Here is a 21939-nt window from a genome sequence, read left to right as displayed (position 1 = left end):
GGGATTCGGGCCTAACCTTCAGTCACCGATTTATTTGGGCTGGAGGGGTTCGGGGATAGCATGGGAAAGTGGTGATGACGTAGAAGAACAGCCAGTTCCGTTGAAGGGGGACTCCAGTGACCTCCTGCTCTACTCCTCCTCCTCCTCCTTCACCCCTCCCTCCACCCCCAAGCCTTTCTCTGCAGTAGGTACAATCCTGCCCTCTCAGCCCTGTGCCAACCTGGGCAGTGGCTCAGTTCAGATGGGGAATGGTCTTGCGGGAGGGAGGGGCAGGATAATGTACCCATGAAGCATCCACCGCACCCCCCCCTCACCCCCTCCAGCATCACCGACGCTCAGTAGCAGTGGCGTGAAACCGTCTACAAGATGAACTGCAGCGTCACAGCCCAGTCGCCTGTGGCAGCACTTTCCAAAACCATGACCACTTCCATCGAGGAGGGCAGCAAATACACGGGAATACTACCCCGCCCTCCCCCCCCGTAAGATCCCCCTCCAAGCCACTCACCGCCCCGACTTGGGAATATATTGCCGTTCCTTCACTTGTCGCTGGGTCAAAATCCCTCCCTCCCCAGCGGCATTGTGCATCAAAGTCAAAAGTCACATGACACCGGTCCAACAGATTTGTTTGAAATCACAAGCTTTCGGAGCACTGCTCCTTCATCAGCTGAAGTTCTGTATATCGTGCATTAGCCTAGCTTCCTGGCTCTGTGTGTGTGTGTGTGTCGCTCACACCCTGACTGAGCATGGAGCAAGCCACACAGGTCCATCTGAGGTGCAGTGCCTCCATACCTCCCCAGAAACATGCCCGACCTTCGAACGGAGCTGCGAGGGAATTTGTTTGAACTTTCAAAAGAGAATTTGATAGAAGTGCTTATAGCAGGAAACATTTGGAGGGTGTAAGGTAAAAGGGCAGGGCGCGTAGTGCCTCTTAGAGGGGATTTTGCAAAGAGGCTGCACAGTGTTGAATGGCCTCTGCCCGTGCTGTGACTATAAATAGATAGAATGATCCATTCAAATGAAGTTAAGCCGTGACGCTTGTGTTATCCAATGTGGCCAGGAGCCCAATGTGTTTCGTAAGATGTAGTCAGGCCAGGAGTATATGTTTTGAGTGTTTATTAATTGTGGTTTTGAATGTTACACTAACTTCATATTGACACTGTACCGTTACCAGCTGTTTTCAGTGTTGGGGCTAAAATCCTGTTACCCATTGGTTGGGGCAGGAGCGATTTGGGAATAGCATGGGAATGTTTGAGTAACTTTTCCTGTGTGTGTGTGTGTGTGTGTGTGTGTGTAAGAGAGAGAAAAAGGCTGAAAATGCTCAGACTGTGCCTGGATGTCGTCCTCGCCGCAAGGATCAGGTGCCCCCCACCCCCACTGGGCACACCGCACTGCTTAGCCGCCAGAACCCTCCGGCTTGTGTGAGCGCCGCAGTATCGCTGCGCCTGACCTCTGCAGCTTTGTGGTGGGACCCGCTGGCCTGTGCCGTTTTGCCACGCAGCGCTTGCTCTGGCCTGTGTCTAGCTTCCATTAAAGCGCCTCCGCTGGGGCCAGGGTGCTTCTGCATTGGGGTAGAAACGCACGCAGAGGGAAGCCAGCAAAGGGGTGGGGGTGGGGGTGGGGGGTGATCGGCTGTTTCTTAGCTTGCTCGCTTCCCCCCACCGCTAAGGCTTGGGCGCTGACTGCTTTTTATTAACCTTTCGACCTGCCGTTGCTCTCCAAGCGCCCTTCCCGCAGCTTGCCACGCTCTCACCGTCCGTAAGCCAAGGGCAGCCCGAGTATCTGGACGTCCCCTCGGTCTATGAGCAGTCAGAGTTGTCCTCAGAGACCAGGTATGACGAGGGCCGCGGTGTGCCGATTGCAGGACCCAGCGACGGGGGTCAGAGGCCGTCGGTCGAGCAAGGAGGCAGGACCACCGGCCAGCCCGATGACCGGTCGCCGCTGCCAAGACCGGTCAGGCCCGAGGACGACGAGAGGAGGACCACCAGCCCCGGTCGCGGCAGCCAAGGTACCGGCGCCGAGGGCCCCTACCACCAGGGCCCCACCAGCCCCACCCACTCGCAAGGGCTGGTGGTGGAGGAGGAAGGCCTGCCCAACGGGCACGGGCGCCAGCCCAAGACCATCATCTCCTGGCAACCCAGCACCGTCGCCTGGGAGTACCTGGTCACGTGCCACCCTGTGGGCCAGAAGGAGAAAGTTTTCGAGGTAAATCACCTTCCAAATCCCACCCCCACCACCCCCCAGTGCTTAAGTGGTGTCATTTATTGGAGGCGGGAGGGCGATGGGAAGGTTGTTCGATTGGGGGTGGAGGGGGGTGGGGCGCGGGTTATGCACTTAATTGGGTCAGCCACTCGCGTGGGCGCTGCCACCTCCCCAGAGCCAGCGACGGCTGAGAGAGTGACAGCAGGGCCCAGGGTGTGGAAGCAGGCCATTCAGCCTATCGGGTCGGCACTGACCCTCTGAAGAGCATCCCGCCCACACCCACAACTTCCCCGTACACCACCCCCACCCACCCCACCGCTCCCCCTTACCCTATCCCTGTAACCCTGCATTCCCCCATGGCTAACCCACCCGGCCTACACATCCCTAGGCCCTGTGGGGCAATTCAGCGTGGCCCATCCACACCTAAGCTGCACGTCTCCGGGCTGTAGGAGGAGGAGAACCCACGCAGGCGTGGCACGGACGGTCGCCCCCAAGGGTGGAATCGAACCCGGGTCCGTTTCCTCCCCCCCGCCTGCCCCCGGCGGCTGTGAGGCAGCGGCGCTAACTGCTGAGCCAGCTGCACCGGCATCCTGCTGGCGGTGAAGAAAACAAAGGCCCCAGCCCGGCCAGGAGACAGCCTCAGCCGTTGGTTTTCCGACCTTCCTCGGGCCGGGCCAGGACTTCATGCGAGTTTCGCTTCTCCTTCGGGGACCACCCCTCCTCGGCCCTGCTAGCTTCCGCGAACGGGACGGGACGGGACTGGGGCGGCCCCGTCCGGGATGGGCGGGCGGTGGGGGGAGTGTGGTATCAGCAATGGGAAGGGCCGGGGAGGAGTCGAGTGGGGGGTGGGGGCGAGAGGCAGGGCGGAACCCATCGCTTCTCCCGTGCCCAAGCCTGACGCGCGTTTCCCCCAGCAGGCCTCATCCAGACCGAGTCGAAACTGAGGTGGCCTAGGTCTGGCTCTTGATACCCGGCCGAGCCCTCAGGGCAGGCAGAAAGAGGAACTCCCGGCTCCCTTGCAAATGATCTGTTCGCGCCCCACCGACCCTCGGCGCCACCCACCCAGCCGCCCAAAACAAAACGATAACTTGCGTTCTCGGGGAATGAAAGGGGCGCCGTCTGAATTTACCTCCTCTCTCTCTCTCTCTCTCTCCCCCTCTTTTTCTTTCTTCTTTTAAATAAAAACTCTTGCCGTCCAGCTCCGGGTACCGGGCACATCGACGTACGCTGTGCTGCCCAACCTCGTGTTAGGGACGCAGTACAAGGTCCTGGTGGAGGCCATAGATGCGGAAGGGAAGCACAAGATCCTGGAGGAAGTCATCACGGTCGGAAGTACCTGTAAGTGGCGCCACCGCCTGTGTCCTGGCACCCCACCTGACCGAACCTTTCCAAGTAACCCTGTGACAGGGCGGCGATGACTGATTAAGGCATTGGGCACTTCCAGAGATCAGTCGGTTAACGGTACCGTCAATGTGCCGCCCCCCCCCCCCTCCCCCCCCCCCGGGGCCTATCTTTTCCCCCCCCTCAACCTCCCCCCCCCCCCACCCATCAAGATTTCTTCCCCTGCCCTCGAGCTGTGAATCCCCCTTCCCCGTTGGCATTGACCGCTCAGCCCCGCTTAGGCCGAAAGAGGCCGAGGAGCTCCTCTGCTGCACCCTCCGGGGCCTGTGCGGTGGTGCAGTTCCTTGCCAGAGCCTGCAGCGGGTAAGAACTGGCCCAAGGGCCGCCTGGTGAGTGTGGTGCAGCCTGTCTAGCTTTTGGAGGAAGGAGTGAGCAGAAGGAAGAAACATGTTGAGAAACCCATGACAAGAGGGGCATTTGGTCTGTCACTAACCAGTGTCTCAGTGCATCATCCACGCAAGGTTTAAGGCCCAAAGACCCCTCTCTTCAATCCTTGTGCAACAGCAACAACTTGCATTCGTCTACCGCCTTTTGTAAACCGTTCCAGAGTATCTCACAGAGCACTGACACAATACAAAAAACAAAATTCACCCGAGCGGGTGGGTTTGAAGGGGTGTGCTGAAAGCGAGGTGGGGGAGTCGGGGGGGGGGGGGGGGGGGAGGGGAACGGTTTCTTGACGGGAAAGGGCAGCGAGGTTTAGGCCCAGGATTGGAGAGACCGCGCAGATGCTTGGGCGGAAACACCTAAAACAGGAGGCGATCCCTTCGGGGCCAGGGTCGGAGAGGTTCTGGAGGGTCACGTGGGGCAGGAGGAGCTAACAGAGGGCTGGGAAGGAGCAATGCCATGGAGCGGGGGTGGGGGGGGGGCGGGAGGGGGGAAACACGGATTTTAAAGCGAAACAACGCCGGGTGCGAGTGACCCGGGCCATGGACTCGTGGCGGATTCTGGAAGCATTCACCATGAGCTGCTGCACACCCGGCCCTCGGTTGGGGGTGGGGGGTTAGTAGCGGGATCTGTGTGGGAAGCCGGGGTTCAGTTTTACCCCCACTCCTTGTGAAACGCTCCATACCCTCACCATGAAGAGCCCCTCTCGCCACTGGGGAGACCAGGAGCAGACAGGTTGGGGCGGGCGGTCTGGCCTGCAGAGGGGGGTGTAACAGGCCCTGGCGGCAGGGCGTGGAACCTGGGACCCCTTTGTGCCGAGGCCGGATGGCGTCAGGAACGAACGAGCTCCTTCAGACACGCTAAGACCAAGGGGCCCCTGTCAGTGCAGTTTACCAGCCTGACCCTGCTCCCTCTGGCTGAGCAAATACCGACAGCGGTCTTCGACGCAGTGGGGGCAGTCAGGGAGCAGGACAGGAGTTGGTGGTGGCGGGGGGGTGCCCTTTCGATTCGTTTCAGTCAATGTGGATTAAGCCTGGGGCAGACTGGATCAACCGAACCAGGCGTGAGAGCGACGTCGAGAGATGGGGAGGGACCCGCATGCGTGCGCGGATGCGAAAGGTCACCCCTGTGATTCTCTGGCAGTGCCCGCCCGCTGGGGTGCGTTTGCAGATAAGACCCCCCCCCTCCCGTTTCGACACGCTCGATTGCTTTCCCTCGAACGAATGTCAGCTCCAAATCCCGTAACACTTGGGGTGGGGTGGGGAGGGGGGTTGACCCTTCTCTCTGCACCAGAAGGAAGGTCAGGGGCTCACGTCACATCACACTCTCCTTGCCCCACTGTCCTGCCACGGGGTTGGGGGTGGGGTGCAGCCCTGTCAGAGTCAGTGCAGAAGGAGGCGTCAAACCCAAGGCTTAGCCCCCACTTCAACCCCGGGTGGGAAGGATGTTGAAATATCCCGTGGCACCCCTTCGAAGAATGACAGTGGAGTTCACCCCAGAGGGTGTCCATTTGTTCGCTCATCATTAACCACAGGGTTGTCCTGCTCACTATCTCCATTGTCAGGCATCATCTGTTTCCCAGCTGGCGACTGGTGTCTGTTTCCACAAGGATTTCAGAGACTAATACACCTTGAGAAGGTGCTATATAATTGCAAGTTGTACTTAGTTTTCATTTCCCCCTCCCCCCTGCCCCCTGACCCTGGCTGGAATCTTACCATCTCCCCGCTTCAGTCCCAACAGCTTGCATTTGTGTAGCGCCTTCCGCAACCTTCCACAGCACCAGGTGCGAGCCCTGAATTGTAGTCATCGCCGTCCAGCGGGAGACATGAGCACAGCAAGGTCTCGCAGAACCTAACATGGTGGTGGTGGGGGGGGTGACAGTTGACGAAGTTTGTTTTCAGGCACCTGGATAACCTCCCAAGTGGGACCCCATGGTGTCACAAGACCGCCTGCATCCAGCAGAGAGGACATTGAGGGCCCCAGCAGTTTTTGCATCTAACCCAGGTGACTGTACCCATTGGCAGTGCTGCACTCCCCCGGGCGCTGCACTGGGGACGCCAGCCTGGATTCTGTGCTCGGGTCGATAAGCGGTGACTTGGATCTGCGACCCGAGGAGAGAGCCTGTGCCAAGTGAGCCGCGGTTGGGAGTGGAGTGGAGTGGAGGACTTCTGTATTTTAATCCCGAATCAAAAGCTCAGACGTTGTGGGGTCTTTCCTTCCCACCCCCTCCACCAAGTTGACCCTGTTCTTCGTTTTTTATGTTGCAGCTCCCGACCAAGCCTCCCACCTCATCCCCGATGAATCCTGCTTCGACACGGCCACAAACTCCCACTACGCCATCGGCCAGGAGTGGGAGCGAATGTCAGAGACTGGTTTCAAACTCTGGTGTAAATGCTTAGGCTATGGAAGTGGTCATTTCAGGTGTGACTCAACTAGTGAGTAGTTCTCCGCACATTTTCCCCAAACCACCCCCCCCCTCCCCCAGCCCCCCACACTTTCCCGATTCCCTCCCCACCCTCCCCACACGTTCCCTTGGCATGTTTGAGACAGAGTTTCTGTAGAAAGCGCCGAAACAGACAAGCATGACTGGGGGTGCATTGGCCTGTCCCTGAACCCTGACCCCCCCCCCCCACGGCCAATGCAAGGGCTCACACGACTTGGAGATGACCACTTGACATGCGATCATTACATGGTCACATGGGGAACCGCCTCGCTTCTGTGGGTTTAGGAAACCAGGACGTCGGCCGCAAACCAAGACCTAGTGAGGCTTGATCGACTGGCCAGGGCATTGACGGTGCCCCAAGCGTGAGAAGTGATTCTGGGTGAATGCGTGGTCTTGTGTGGTGACTGAGAGTGGTTACAGTGACGGAAAGAGATTGAGACTTGCGGCTGGTTTACGCCGAACGGAATTACAAAGTGCACACACTACAAGATGTTCCCACGAAACCTCCCTACATCACTGGTGAGACACCCGACAGGAATGCTGTGCTCAGGCCTGGGCACTGCTGCGTGTGATTGGCAGTGCTTTGAGAAGAGGGGGAAGGGACCACAGTGATACCAGGGGGAGGGATAACGCTGAGATATCGGAGATTCTGGGACTGTTCTCCTTGGGGTAAAGAATTGGAGGAGACTGAACCAAAGCGTTCGACACAACGAAGGATTGTGATAGTCGATCGGGAAAAGTATTTTCACTGACGAGAGTCAGTGAATGGGGCAAATCTAAGATAATTGGTGAAAGTGAGAGATATTGGATGGCACGGCAGCTCAGTGGTTAGCACTGCTGCCTCACAGTGCCAGGGACCCGGGTTCGATTCCAGCCTCAGACTGTGTGGAGTTTGCATGTTCTCCCTGTGTCTGCGTGGGTTAGCTCTGGTTTCCTCCCATTGTTGTGCAGGTTAGGTGGATTGGCCATGCTAAATTGCCCGTAGTGTCCAGGGATGTGCAAGCCAGGTGGGTTAGTTATCAGGATTGCAGGGATAGGTTGGGTCTGGGTGGGAGGGTCAGCATGGACTTAACAGGCTAAATAGCCTGCTTCCACACTGTAGGGGATTCTACGATGATCTAGTCCAGAATGCACTGTGAGAGACACAGACAGGTTCATTTTTTTTAAAGATCAGTGGAAGGGGAACATCTGCAGAGCTTTGGGAAGGACGGGATGAAACTAGCGGATCGATCTTCCGACGAGCCAGCATAGGCGTTACGGGCCGAGTAGCCTTGTCGAGCATTCCTACTGACTTGTGGTGGGCCCTCAGGAGGGATGGGGATGCTGGGCCCGACCCAGTCGGTGGTGGGGTCGGGGGGCGTCCTCCAGGTCTGTGTTGGGGCACACGGAGTGGGCCAGAAGGCGTGGCACCCCTCCCCCTGCCCACCCCCCCCACCCCCCAATATGCCAATGCAGGAGTATCTTTCGGTAGTGGCCTGCCTCGTACCAAGCAGTTCAAGGAAAACCAGTGTATCCTGCTCATCGGCACCGATGGAAACTAAAATGGGAGCCTTTTCAGAGGGGTGGGTCTGCTCTGAATTCCTTCAACCAACGAGTCTAGTGGGGGACAACCTGCCTGCATTCCCTCACCCAGGAGAAGTAGCCTTAACCTGGCAGTGCTGCGGGGTTGTGAGGGTCGTTAAAGGTCCCTCACGAGACTTGAAAACATTGGTGTAACAGGGCCAGGCCACTCCACCAGGTGCCTACTCGTAGGTATTTAAAAACCCAACTCCGGGTGAGAGGGGGAAAGGCGCTTGCGTTTCTGGGGAGGAAACCGCTGCACTGCATCTTTTTGTTTTTGTTGCGTGCATGCCCCAGTCAACCAGGTTTCTGCAGCGGCTACCAGGCCTCTGTCTTCGTTGCCGCTTCGCCCTCGGAGCGAATAATTGCGAAGCCAAGGTGAGTCTGACAGAGGTCAGTTCGGGGGATGGTGCAGGGGAGGGGAGGAGGGAGGTGCTACTTCAACGCAGGGTGAAGCAGTTGTGACTGTCGCCCGAAGGGGTGTGGGCAGGCAGGAGGCGCCTTGTGTTTTGAGTTGACCCCCCTCGCTAAACTGTTCCTCCTCCTGCCCAGAATGGTGCCACGACAACGGCCAGAACTACAGAGTCGGCGAGAAGTGGAACCGCCGCGGCGACGGGGGCCACATGCTGAGCTGCACTTGCCTGGGCAATGGCAAAGGGGAATTTAAGTGTGAACCGCGTAAGTGTTTTGGTGGGGTGGTTGGCAGGGTTGGGGGGGGGTGCCTTCAGAAGGCTTGAGAGGTTAATCTGCTGCGAGACCGGCAGCCGGTCATTGCTTTCAGCTACCCACCACGGGGCAGGACCCTCTCCCCACACCCCACGTCTGAGAGTGCCCATTTCTTTGTTGACACCAACCCCACCCCCACCCCACCTCCCCCCGCCTCCATCGAACACCCATGCGTTTGCTGACTGACGTTGGCTCCTGATCGAGCAGTACCTTGATTCTGAAATTCTCCTTTGCGCACCTTTTTATGTCTCCAATCCCTCCCAGCCCCAAACTCCCTCAGTCTCTGGCAGTCTTTTGGACCGCCCGGTGTTAATCGCTCCACCATTGCTACCGCTAACCGCGCTTTTCACATTGTAACCCCTTCTTAAAACTCAACTTCTTCTCGTGCCTCGTTCCAACCCTCTGTCTGCAACACAGTCAGACGTGAGCCGAGCGTCAAGTGTGTTCTGACAGCGAGGGTGATGTACGGATGTTTGTGAGACACTTGGACACACAGGGTGTCCGTCCTGTGAGTAGATACACCAGTGTCGATGGCGAAAACGGAAATTGCTGGAAAGGCTCAGCAGGTCTGGAAGCATCCGTAGAGGGAAACCAGGAGATAACGTTTTGGGTGGAGAGACCCTTCCTCAGAACGAGATGATTTCCAGCACCCTGCAGTTCTTTCAGTTTTTAGATAAACCACTGTAGTCTCGTGAACATTTCTGGCGCTGGACATTGACTGTACTGACCTGTTTTGTCTGTTCTGTCTGCAGACGAAGCTACTTGCTACGACGAGGGGAACATGTACAACGTAGGGGAACAGTGGCAGAAGGAGTACCTCGGTGCCATCTGTACATGCACTTGCTTAGGAGGGCAACAGGTAACAACGACGGGGCTTTTATTCCACTTAATGCTGCACCCATGTAGAGTTTGGATTAAGAGCGCGGATGAGAGATGCAGCCCAAAGCGTCATGGATCCTCATCCCGCTAACTGCAAGGGTCCATGTTGAAATTCCCAGGGAGCAACCCAACCCAGGCCTGAGCACAGGCCGCAAGGAGGGGTTGCTCATTGCAGTGTCAACGGCATTGTGTTTTAACTCTGACTCCGTTGGTAACACCCCCTGAGGTTGAGTGTTCAAGTCCCATTCCAGAGCCTTGGGTTTATAATCTGGCTCAGTCCTGGCCTAGTACTGAGGAGGCACTATGCTATGGAGAGACTGAATGAATGACTTGAGGAGAACAACAGGTAACACTGGCAGGGTGTTTATTATGCTTAATGTGGAGATTGGATTGAAGAGCATGGATGAGCCAGGTGGCTCCTGCGTTAGGCTTTCAATGTACTATTGCAGGAAGGAGAGCCGGTGTCTATCCACTGGTGTCCTGGCTAACCCCTTTGAACTTGAAACGTGTGACAAATTGGCTGCCACATTCCTTTTTCTCGTATTTTTGTGCGATGAAGGTGTTGTCTGGCTAGGCAGCATTTATTGCCCATCCCTAATTGGCCAGTTAAGTGTCAACCACATCGCTGTGGGCCTGGAGTCACATGCAGGCCAGACCAGGTAAGGATGGCAGTTTCCTTCCCTAAAGGGCATTAGATGGGTTTTTCCTGACAATCAATTTGTGGTCATCTTCAGGCTCTTAATTCCGGATTTTTGTTGAGTTCAAATTCCACCATCTGCCGTGGCAGGATTCGAACCCAGATCCCCAGAACATTATCTGGGTTTCTGGATTAATAGTTCAGCTGTAAATGCTGCCTGGGCCATCGCCTCCTCACAGTCCTATGACAGCAGGGGCTGGAAGTTTGTTACAAGACATTGTGTGGCTGCAAAAGCTGGCCCATGGCCTAAAACCCTGATAACTTGCCCACCATCACATTTTCATTTTAAAAGTCACGGTTTTGGGGTTGAAATCCATCCACGGCCTTCCCTTTCTTGCCCAGTCTTCCTGTCCGTCTCAATTCCTCCGACCGCTGTGCTTTACCAAATCCTAGCCGCTGACAACACGCCGTCTCCGAACCAGCGGCGCCCAGGTCCTTCAGTTCTGGCATCCTGCCTCACCTCCTCTGACCTCCAGGACCAAGACTTCTGGCCTCGCGACCCAACCGCCCCCTCCGCGCCGTTTAAATTCCAGCTGAGGACGCTCCTGCGAAACGCGCTTCCACCAAACGGGGTTGACTCTTCTGGTTTTACAGGGTTGGCGATGCAGCAACTGCCACAGGCCCGGGTTTGACCCGCTGGTAGATGGAACTAACAGCCAGTCATCTGAGTCATCATTGTCCCAGTATACACAGATAAGACACGGAACAAGGGTGAGTAGAAACCAATTCTCAAAATGCATGAAAAGAAAAACACTTGTACCAGAGAAGGTGAGGGAGAAAAAAGTGGCATCGAACCTCCGGGCAGTGTTGGTAAAAGATCCCTCATGATTATGACAGTCCCCTTGGCAACCTTCCCGTCTTCCCAGCTAATGGACGGGCTAGGCCGTGCCAATGTGGAGGGTGGATTTCAGGGCCCTTGCAGCGGGTTCGAGAAACCAGCTCGCCGCCGACTCTCCCCGCAGTGGGCCCTCCTGCTGAGCCGAGGCCCACGCGTGCCAACGGCTCCCGGAAGCGGAAGCTGCGCGTTGGCTTGCCGTGCGGCCCAACCTCAAGGGGGCACAGTGCTCACAGCTGCCGACGTCCCAAGGAATTGCGTTTGGAGAAACAGAGACGGTGGGCTACGCCTCTCTTCCACATTGACATCTGCCCTTGGGCATCCCTTGAGAGGGAGCGCGCAGGATCCGCCAGCATGGATACAGGCCCCCACCCCCCCCTCGAGCCCAGCAGGCACCACAGGGGCTGCGATTTTTCACCGCGCCCCCCCCCGCCCCCGCCCCCCGCGATTCATAACGAGATCCGTTCGCGCGGGGACAAAGTCAGAAATTGCTGGAGAAACTCAAGCAGCTGTGACCATGTCCTGCGGAATTTCTAAAGGAGGGTCACGGGACCCCGAAACGTTCACTCATGCTTTCTCTCCGCATATGCCGCCAGACCCGCCGAGTGTCTCCAGCAACTTCCGGCTTGGCTTCAGATTCCCAGCGTCCGCAGCCCCTTTGGTTTCTCCATTTTGACGGGTTGCTGATTTTGATTTTTGTTGCGAGCTTGTTGGAAGATAAAGAAAAAGACAGACGGTGGGCCCCACCTGTTGTGTGGTTGCGTTCACACGCTGGAGCTCTTCAGGTCTCTGATGTGTAGCGGGTACCGCAGGAGCTGGTGGGGGGGTCATGAGCTTCCAGTGTAATTCGACTTGTGTGTTCTCTTTAGCGTAGGAGAAAGAGCGGGCCAGACTTAGTCACCTGATTTGTCAGGAGTGATGACCTGGAATAGCAACTGGCTGCGTGAACTGGAAACCTTGGGTAGGCAGGGAGGAGCGAGTGAGCCAGGTCGACAGTAACGTTGCGCTGGGACGGCTGCGTTTCGGAGCAAACGGGTTGGCTCAGCACTGTCAGTCAGTCCAACAGCAGCGAGAGCCTCCATGACGGGGCGGTTCCACGTCAGCGAGCCCAAAAAAAAACCCGTTAGTTATTACTCGCTGTCGTTTTGCTCCGCTGTCCGCTCTGACCCCGTTAGGAAGCACCGCCAGAAGGAACGAGTCCGCAGTGTTGGCGCGCAGTGTTGGCAGGAGGGTAGCAGGGAGGTGGTCACCATCAGCGTGTAGCTCAGGTCAGGTTCAAGCTAATGGACAGTCCCTCACTGCGTCATCAGTTTGCCTCGAAATGGGGGTCACGGTGGGGCAAGGGAGGCTTCGCATTGTTGCGGACTTTCTCCTCTGTACAGACTGGTACTACCTTCACCCTTTTGTGGTTGCAGCTCTTTTGTCCTGTCTTTGGTATCACTTAAGCCTGAAGGGTCCATGGGTCAAAGCCAAGGGGAATGCGAGCTGACAAGGAGAACAACAGCTGACAGTCTGGTCTGACTTCAGGTCAAAGTCTGAGGCACAGCCTGCTGAGTTTTTTTTTGAGGAAGCAGCCACAAAGATTAAGAACAGAGCAGTAGATGTTGTTTACTTGGATTTCAGTAAAGCCTTTGACACGGTTCCACACGGTAGACTTTAGTTAGTAAAGTTAGATCACATGGTATTCAGGGGGAGCTCAACAATTGGATACAAAATTGGCTTGACGGTAGGAGACTTGACGATAGGAGACATGAGGGTGGTGGCGGAGGGTTGTTCCTCGGACTGGAGGCCTGGGACCAGCTGTGTTCCCACAGGGATCAGTGCTGGGCCCACTTTTGTTTGTCATTTATATAAATGATTTAGGTTAAAATATACAAGGCGTGGTCAGTAGGTTTGCAGATGACACAAAATTGAGGGTACAGTAGACAGTGAAAAGGGTCATCTAAGATTACGAAGAACTTTTGATCATTTGGGTCAGTGGGCTGAGGAGTGGCAGATGGAGTTTAATTTGGATAAATGCGAGGTGCTGCACTTTGGTAAAACTAAACCAGGGCAGAACTTACACAAGGAGGGCCTTGGTTAGTGTTTGCAGAAGGGAGAGACCTCGAGGTTCAGGTAAATAATTCTTTAAAGTTTGCGCCACGTATGGATAGGGTGGTTAAGAGTTTTTTTTTTAAACGTAGTGTTTCGTGCGTGGAATGAACTTCCAGTGGAAGTGGTGGACGTGGGTACAGTTACAACATCTTAAGAGACATTTGGATAAGCTCATGAGTGAGAAATGTCTGGAGGGAAATGGGCCAAGCACAAGGCAGGTAGGACTAGTTCAGTTTGGGAACGTGGTCGGCACGGACTGGTCGGAAGGAAGGCTGTTTCTGTGCTGTATGACTCTTAAAAGGGAGAGCGCGCCCGTTGTGGGAGGTCACTTTCCCCCGGTTGCTGAAGCAGGACGGTGAGAGAGACGGCAGGTTTTCTAACCACGTGTGTTCTCTCCCTTCGACACACAGTACATACACTGCCCGGTGGAATGCAGGAGCCAGGGGAGTTTGCTGGCTGACTCTGGGCAGCTGGAGTAGGGCGACAGACGGCGAGAGCAGAGCTGCAGGCGACAGCTGCTTGGAATAGCGACAGGAGCTTCCGGGATAGCGCGTGCTTAGCACGTCCGACTACGTTCTTCCAGCTTCAGCACCACTCTCCTTTTTTCTCTCTCTCTCTCACACACCCACTGACCCCTCCCTCCCTGTCCTCCAGCTCCTATCACGGCCCTGCACCTGCACAAGGGGAGTGTCTGTCACGGAAAAAGTCGAAGGCAATCAAAGACATTTTCCGTTTTTATTTCCTTTCAAGAAAAAAAATCGAACTGCGTTGGGCTTTTGGTGCTCGTCGCTATTGAGTGCAGCCCATTAGCAACACCGCACCCTCCATCGTTAAGGACCAAGCCCCACCTTCCTCCCCACCCCTCCTTGATCATAGTCTACCTGATAAAAGGATGAAAGGAACGACATTGTTACTTAATTAATTAAAAAAAAGCACGACCTTCTATTCCACAAATGCTGCAGGACCCCCTCCCCAAGTGTCTTAATGATCACAATGTTGTAATTGTCTTGACTGTAATGAGCTGTTATTTATCGAAACCTTTCTGCCCCCCACCTCCCCCAACCCATGCAGTGTTTATTCTATTGTAAACCTTTTATACTGTTTAACACAAACGAGGATTGGGCACTGCTCTGGCGATCGTGTTTCTAGTTGTTTGTCGGTGTATTTGCCGCGATCAGTGTTTATAGATGCCAGTGCCTTTTTATTTTCTAACCTACGGATGGAAAATCCTCAATTCAATAAAACTTTTACAAAAACAAACAAACAAAAAAATGACGCGTGGTTTTTCCTCCCTCTGGCACTTCGCACCGTTTCAGGGACAGAGGCGGCCTTTGGGGGGGGGGGGGGGGACACAGTCCCGATATTCCCTGCAGTTGGACTGTAGCAGTGCCAAGATGGTGCCATTTGAGCCTCTTCCTCCAGCCCTCAAACACCCTCCCTCCACCCCACCCAGGTTTGTGCACCTTTTCGCGCCCCATGCTCCCAATTATCCAAAAAGGAAGGTGGTGCCATTCTCCCCCAATGTTTGTTGCACCAAGTGAATTGCTCATTGGGGCAAGATACTTTAAGAGAGTTTTAAGCAACTCTTGGATAGGCACATGGAGCATAGTAAAATGTAGGGTATGCAGCGTAGATTGATCTTAGTAGGATAATAGGTCGGCACAACATCGTGGGCCGAAGGGCCTGTACTGTGCTATGACCGGACTCCATTTGACATTCCCGTCTCCCTGAATTCCCTGCCGGATTCCACGTGTTATCGTCACAAAAGGCGGGAAAGAATTCTGGAACTGACCGCGACTGGTCTCAAAAGCCGTTGCGGACAGTCCTGGCCTGATAGCTTCCTCCCAGGTTTCCACCATCCTGCGACGGTTTCACGTTCTCGAAACTACCCGCTAGGTTCTACTAGTTCTCATGGCACCACCCCACTCCCCCAATGCCCTCTGCGTTTCAGACATGGGGACTAACTAGCGTCGCCTTGAAGCTGGCACAGAATCGATGGCTCAGAGGGTCCCTCGTCTGCGCTGGCTCGATCCTTCACTGATTTTGAGGTGCCCCACCTCAGAAAAACTGGGAGCGTTGGAGATACCAGCCCAGAGAAGAGCAAGCCACTTCTAGATCATAGATCATACAATCCTGACAGTGTGGAACCAGGCCCTTCAGCCCAACGAGTCCACACCGACCCACACAGCATCCCACCCAGACCCATCCCCCTACAAACCCACCTAATCTACGCATCCCTGAACACTATGGGCAATTTAGCATGGCCAATCCACCTAGCCTGCATATCTTTGGACTGTGGGAGGAAACCGACGCAGACATGGGGAGAATGCGCAAACTCCACACAGTCACCCAAGGGCAGAATTGAACCTGGCAGCAGTGCTAACCACTGAGCCACAGTGCCACCCCATTCTCTCTCTCTCTCTCTCCATTGCACTTGTGGAGTATCGTGTCCTGTTCTGGTCTCCCTGTTCTGGGAAGGATTTTATTAAGCTGGAGAGGGCTCAGAAGAGGATGTCGCTGGGAATGGAGGAGTTTCAGTTATAAGGAGAGGCTGTGTAGGCCAGGACATTTTTGTTCACTGGAGCGTAGGAGGTGACCTTATAAAAGTTTATAAAATAATGAGGAATATATAGACAAGGTGAATGGATAGGTATCATTTCCCTAAGGTGGGGCATTTCAAGACTGCAGGGCATAATTTTAAGATGAGAGGAGAAAGTTTTTTTTAAGAAGACACGAGGAGCAACTTTGTTTTACACAGAGCGGTTCGTGTGTGGAACAAACTTTCCCGAGGAAGTAGTGGATGTGGGTATAGTTACAAAGTTTAAAAGTTCACGAATAAGAAATGCTTGGAGGGACATGGGTCAAGCACAGGCAGGTGGGACTAGTTCAGTTTGGGATTATGGTCGGCGTGGACCGGTTGGACCGAAGGGTCTGTTTTCGTGCCGTATGACTCTAAATCACAAGGTGTTCCAAGTTCTCCCCCCATAGTCACACAAGACTCAGCTTCGGCTTCCGAACTGTGGGCATTTATTTGGTAAAACTAAACGGAGGCACATTGCTCTAGCGAGCGGGTGTCACCCCAGAAATTTTCTTCATATACAAAAACAACAATCTTTGGAAGGCAGGGCACGTTCTGCCAAATCAATCTGGGCCATGGTACAAACAACATCTCTTTGCGATAACGGCCTGTGACTGGGTCACACTCGGAGGCATCCTGCCCTGGGACTGTGTGTGTGTGTGCATGAAGCCTCTAGTGGTGGAAGAGTCGCAGGTTGGTGTGGAACAGTGTTATACCCAGCTGCTCACATGCATGGATCACGACCCGGTCAGCTGCTGACCCAGACGGGGCGACGATGAAGTCAACTCCACTCTGTCCGGGGAGGGTGGGAAAAGGAGAGACAGAAACGACAGGAATTTAATACGGATACAGTCTGTAATTCCCACTCCTCGCAAGACCCCACCTGGAGCAGCATACTTCCTGCAAGGGAACCCACACCTTGGGAAGAACGGACAAAACTGGTACCCTTACACGGAGAGGCTTAAAATGATAAGGACAAGAACGGAAGCTGCTGGAAAAGCTCAGCAGATCTGGCATCATTTTTGGAGACAAGTTAAAGTTAACACTCTGGGTCCGGCAACCCTTCCTCAGAACCAACGCTAACTCTTTGATTTCTCTCCACTGATGCTGCCAGACCTGCTGAGCTTTTCCAGCAACTTCTGTTTTGGTTTCTGACTTACAGCATCCGCAGTTCTTTCGGTTCATACTAAAACAGATACAGTGGAACAAACTCTGAAGTTAAGAGCTAAAATTAAAGGTGAACATATTCGAGAGTCAACGGGGGTTAGGGTATTCATCAGCTGTGACCTTAACTGAGCTACAAAAAGCTGATTGGCCTCTTGTTCCTGTTTGGTCCTCATTGAAACCCACTATATTCCACACCCAGTGAGGCTGGGACCTCTAACAAAATGGTCCCAGGGTTCCTGCATGGCACAACCTACATAGCTGCTCTGTTTACTCCGAAATCAATCAACTTTAATTCTTTCCGACTGCGGTACATACGGAGGGACGCCACGTCAGCGCAAAACCATCTCAAAAAAGTACACCGAAACATTGAGACAAATCTGTTCCTTATGGTAGCTGATTGTCATGATCGTCTCAGGCATATCCAATAGTTTGTCAAGCCGCCATTTTAGGTCAGCTGCACCCCACCACGAACAGCAGACTCGAGCTAACGTGCTTTTTATTAATTAAATCCAACTTGGTCCTCGATACCCGAGCCAGAGCAAATCATCACCGATTTTTCTGAAGTGGGGAAAGGCTTAAGATGAACGAGGATTACCGCAAGGCACAACGTAGAGATGGCAGACAACATCCATCTCTGCTCTACCTCAAAGCAGCCTGTCCTAATGCAGTTTTTTTCCTGCCCAGTCCCACGGCACTCTTCCACGGATTCAGCAGATACTTAGGAGGGTGCATCTCAAATCCCCCAACAGCCTTCAGAACTGAGTCTAACCCCATTTTAGATTCAATGGCCTTCCACCATTAATTCCCACTGAACAACAACGTGGCTCCTTTGACGCCCCCATAAGATTTCTCTGCACCGGAGCTGCAAACTTGTTCCGCAAAACACTTCGTGCGACTATTCCTTCCTTTCTGCTGGCAACATCACGACGAACTGGAGTTTTCCCCATGTGAGCCAAAACTGCGTGTCATTCTCAACTGTGGCTTGACTGACCAGTGTCTCCTTTTGACAACCCTTTGTCGTCTCGAGCCTATTCATGAAACAAGGCCTCATGGTCTAGGGATTAGAGACTGACCAACAGCCAGGCCTACGTTTCAGTGCGGGAGAGGAGACAGACGGGGCAAGAAAAGTTAACAGTGGTCTCTGACGACAAACATCCAGCGCAATAACTAGATTCGCGTTTTTGTTTTAAACAGAGATGCAGATCAGCATGTCAAGGTTAAAGATGCAAGATGTTGAACAAGGCCATGTCTCAGACTAGCAGCCTGTGTACCAGCTCCGATGTGACCAGTGTAATGAGAAAACCAGCCCCAAACCCCCCACTCCCCAAAAGGTGTGGCCTCTCTTTGGGAATGGCTCACCCCTTCAAACCCTTGACCCCAGGGCTTTGGGCGAAGCATGGTGATTGGATGGGCAGCCCTCAGGCCAGATCCAACCCTGGGATCCGTGGACAAAGATCTGCACCTAATTCACTTGGAGCGCTCCCCAACCTCCATCCCCGTCAAATTGGGACTCCGCAAAATGCCTGACAACGGCGTTTCCACAGAGACCCAAGCGTATTCCCGACGAATTCAGGTGGGATCCTTGATCCCGAGGGGCAGCACTCTTTCCTGGGACACTTGAGGATGTATGCTGGTCGGCTCGCCCACCGCAACGCAGGCCTGAGAGGCCTGGTGCCTCCAATGTTTCCTAACAACCTCCACTCCCACAATCCCCCACAGAAAACAGCAGCCATATTGATTTGGTGCATGGGGTCCACGGCACATTTGGATGCACTGTGCTCTGCGGGGGGTGGCTGTGACATCCCCTCCCCCCACAGCGAGCACAGTAGGCGACAGGGGGCGCCAGCCACTCACCTTCTTGGCCCGCTCGACGTTGTCACGGAACGGGAAGAAAGCGTCCGAGCTCAGGGCAACACCGCTCAGCCGGGAGATCCAGTTCTTCCGCTCGGTGTCCGAGAGTGGCTCAGGGGGCTCCTCGAACATGGCGCGCCAGGCGGGCAGATCCTCCTCCTGACCGGCCCACAAGAAAAACAAGGCAAAGGACAGAAGGGAAGTCAGTCAGTACCAGTCCCCTGGATACACAGCGGCGGAGTTAATCAACGAAGAGCCCACTCAGGCAACAGGGCCCGAGTCCCGTCCCAGTGACACGCGCGCTCCCTTCCCTCCCCCGACCCACTGCTGCCCGTCAGCGTACACAGGTCATGAGTTCAAAGTCCCACTCCAGAGACCTGGCGCCAAAATCTGCTGTGGTGCCAAGACCGCCTGCAGGTCGCTAGACAAACGCAGGTCAGATCTTTTGCATGGGGATATGAGAATGCTGCTGAATTCCCTGATGGATTTACCTCACGGTGGGGGGGGAGGCGACTGCACTATCACGCACACCACGGTAAACATCTGGTTTCAGACCCCGACAGCAAGGCTGACCTTCGACCTCTCCGCCACGTTAGTCAACTCGAGGCAGGGAGGTGAAGTGAAGATTCCTGGGGGTTGGGGTGGGGGTGGGGGCCGCGCGCGCGCGCCGGTGTGCCCCCCACCTCCCACCGACATCATCGGCCCTCCGGAAGCCAAGAACCAGACACCCCGACTCCCACAAACACGAGCCGCGCCCGCTTACCTCCATTGTGCCCCCGACGTACTGGTCAATGGCATTAGCCATTTCAGCCCGCTTCGTGCCCGCTTTGAACTTCATGGCCAGCACCTTGGGGTGGTGCCGGAGCCACCAGTGGTCAGTCTTGTCCCCCGCCAGCCTGGTGCAGTGAATGCGGGACTGCTGCCCTGCTCCAATGCCAACCACCTGAGGGTCAGGAGGTGGGGGGGGGGGGAAACAGCCGAGTGTCAAACCATCAGCAGCTGGTACCCGCAGTCCCAACGATGACCCAACCCAACAAATCAACGACGTCAACAAATCACACAGCCCCTACAGTGTGGAAGCAGGCCATTCGGCCCCATCAAGTCCACACCGACCCTCCGAAGAGCATCCCACCCAGACCCAACTCCCTACCCCATCCCGGTCACCCTGCATTATGCCATGTCTAACCCTACCTAGCCTGGACACTACGGGACAACTTAGCATGGCCAATCCACCCTAGCCTGCACATCTTCGGATTGTGGGAGGAAACTGGAGCACCCGGAGGAAACCCACGCAGACATGGAGAGTATGTGCAAACTCCACACAGACAGTCGACCGAGGGTGGAATTGAACCCGGGTCCCTGGCGCTGTGAGGCAGCAGCGCTAACCACTGAGCCACCGTGCCACCCAGGGAGCAGACCAGACAGATCTCCCAATGTGGTGGTTTCAGGTTGGAACAGGCTGGGATAGGGCAAGGGCAGCTTAGAAACTAGAGGAATGAGCCATCGCAGAAGGGGGTCGTTCAGCTCACTTTGTCCAGGATGACCCAGAGACGCCCTTTCCGATCCCATCATCCTTCACTAGGCCACAGCCCTGCGGCTTACAGCACCCATGGGGCTCTTTTTCAAAAAGAAAAAAAAGAGTTGAGGGTCTCTAACTCCGCCACCAACTCAGGCAGCGAATTCCAGACCCCTGCCCACCCTCTGCATTTGAAAACAAAAGGCACCACAGGGATCTCAGGCCCCTTAAGCCATGTCAATCCCTGGGTTTCATTTAAATTGCGCTCTCAGGTCAAGCGGCCTGCGAGGCTCAGTCAGAGCCAGGAAAGTGCTGGGCTCAAATTCTGAGCCCCGGGATATTTCCGACGTCTGAACAGCCCATTGCGTGTCTGCTTGACCATACCCCACCCCGCCCCAACCCAATCCTCCCAAAATCCAAACAAGGTCCGCCATTTACCTCCCCCACTCCACAAAACATCCACGGCCAAGTACAGCAGCAACCTCTGACCCTGCCACTCCGAGCATGTGAGGTCGTTAAGAGCAGGGACTGGGTCATGCAGAGCGTTTGGAGGAGGCGGCGGGGCGTTGTTGTGAGAGACAGAGAGGGTAAGGGCATGGGGTATACAGGAATCAGGAAGGGGGCAGGAAGGTAAGAGGATCCGAGGCAGGAGCTCTCCAGGGTGGGGGGCAGGAGGAGTGTGCGGACATCAGGGAACATCGCAGCAGAACGGGAAAAACAAGGGCGCCAATTCTGAACTCGTACCCACAGGAGGGAGCTGGGAAGCAGCAGGAGGCACGACAGGATAACGGAGGCCGAGGGAGCTGGGGCATTGGCAGGGGAGGGGTATTGGTAGGGGAGGGTGTTGGGGCAAGTGGGACGGGGGTTATTGCAGTGACAGCCTCGGGGTTAATGTTTTGTGAGAGTTAGAAGGTGAGCTCGCTGGGGGTCAGAGGGGCAAAGGCTCGAGGTGAGGGCTTGTGCTTGGGCAGCAGGCTTCCTGAACAATGTCAGAGAGGAAAGGGACGGCAGGGGAAAAAACACACACAAACGTACGTGTACACACACACTCTCTCTCACGTACTCACGCACACGCTCTCTCTCTCACGCGCACGCACACGCTCTCTCTCTCACGCGCACGCACACGCTCTCTCTCACGCGCACGCACACGCTCTCTCTCACGCGCACGCACACGCTCTCTCTCTCACGCGCAGGCACACACTCTCTCTCTCACGCGCACGCACACACTCTCTCTCTCACGCACACGCACACACTCTCTCTCTCACGTACACGCACACACTCTCACACACACACACACAGTCACGTTCAGTAACATAGAGGAGGTATTGCTCCCCTAGTTTGAGACCTACCTGGCCATCCTTCGCATAGCACACAGAGTTAGACTGTGTGTACTTCACAGCAATACTGGCTACTATCAGGTCTCGAATCGCAGAATCTGGCAGCTGCAGAGGGAGAGACAGAGAGAGGGTGTGAGTGAGATACAGACAGATAGAGAAATCTTAGAGGGATACAGATAAAGAGAGAAACATAGAGAGAGAGATACAGATAGAGAGAGTGATAAAGAGAGGGAGAGGCAGACCGCGAGAGGGAGAGGCAGACCGCGAGAGGG

General features: G+C 55.1%; 2 protein-coding genes across 2 annotated transcripts in view; one reads left to right on the top strand and one right to left on the bottom strand.

Moving 5' to 3' along the window:
- The window catches only part of fn1b (fibronectin 1b), a 90686-nt gene extending 76196 nt beyond the window's left edge, over positions 1–14490 (top strand). Inside the window, exons 39-45 of the mRNA XM_048598615.1 lie at positions 1862–2202; positions 3399–3537; positions 6252–6419; positions 8540–8665; positions 9466–9572; positions 10884–11000; positions 13629–14490. Of these exons, the coding sequence (XP_048454572.1) occupies positions 1862–2202; positions 3399–3537; positions 6252–6419; positions 8540–8665; positions 9466–9572; positions 10884–11000; positions 13629–13697 (1067 nt within the window). The 3' untranslated portion in view covers positions 13698–14490. The remainder of the gene's footprint in view (positions 1–1861; positions 2203–3398; positions 3538–6251; positions 6420–8539; positions 8666–9465; positions 9573–10883; positions 11001–13628) is intronic.
- A 1732-nt stretch (positions 14491–16222) lies between these two features.
- atic (5-aminoimidazole-4-carboxamide ribonucleotide formyltransferase/IMP cyclohydrolase) overlaps positions 16223–21939 on the bottom strand; it is a 30447-nt gene continuing 24730 nt past the window's right edge. The window contains exons 13-16 of the mRNA XM_020522032.2: positions 21680–21772; positions 19578–19757; positions 18818–18973; positions 16223–16588 (exon numbers count right to left, since the gene is read on the bottom strand). Of these exons, the coding sequence (XP_020377621.1) occupies positions 16469–16588; positions 18818–18973; positions 19578–19757; positions 21680–21772 (549 nt within the window). The 3' untranslated portion in view covers positions 16223–16468. The remainder of the gene's footprint in view (positions 16589–18817; positions 18974–19577; positions 19758–21679; positions 21773–21939) is intronic.

The sequence above is a fragment of the Rhincodon typus genome, chromosome 7 (genome assembly GCF_021869965.1).
Source record: "Rhincodon typus isolate 14 chromosome 7, sRhiTyp1.1, whole genome shotgun sequence".
Lineage (NCBI taxonomy): Eukaryota > Metazoa > Chordata > Chondrichthyes > Orectolobiformes > Rhincodontidae > Rhincodon > Rhincodon typus.
Note: the sequence above shows the minus strand (reverse complement) of the source record. Positions and strands in the feature narration are given on the sequence as shown.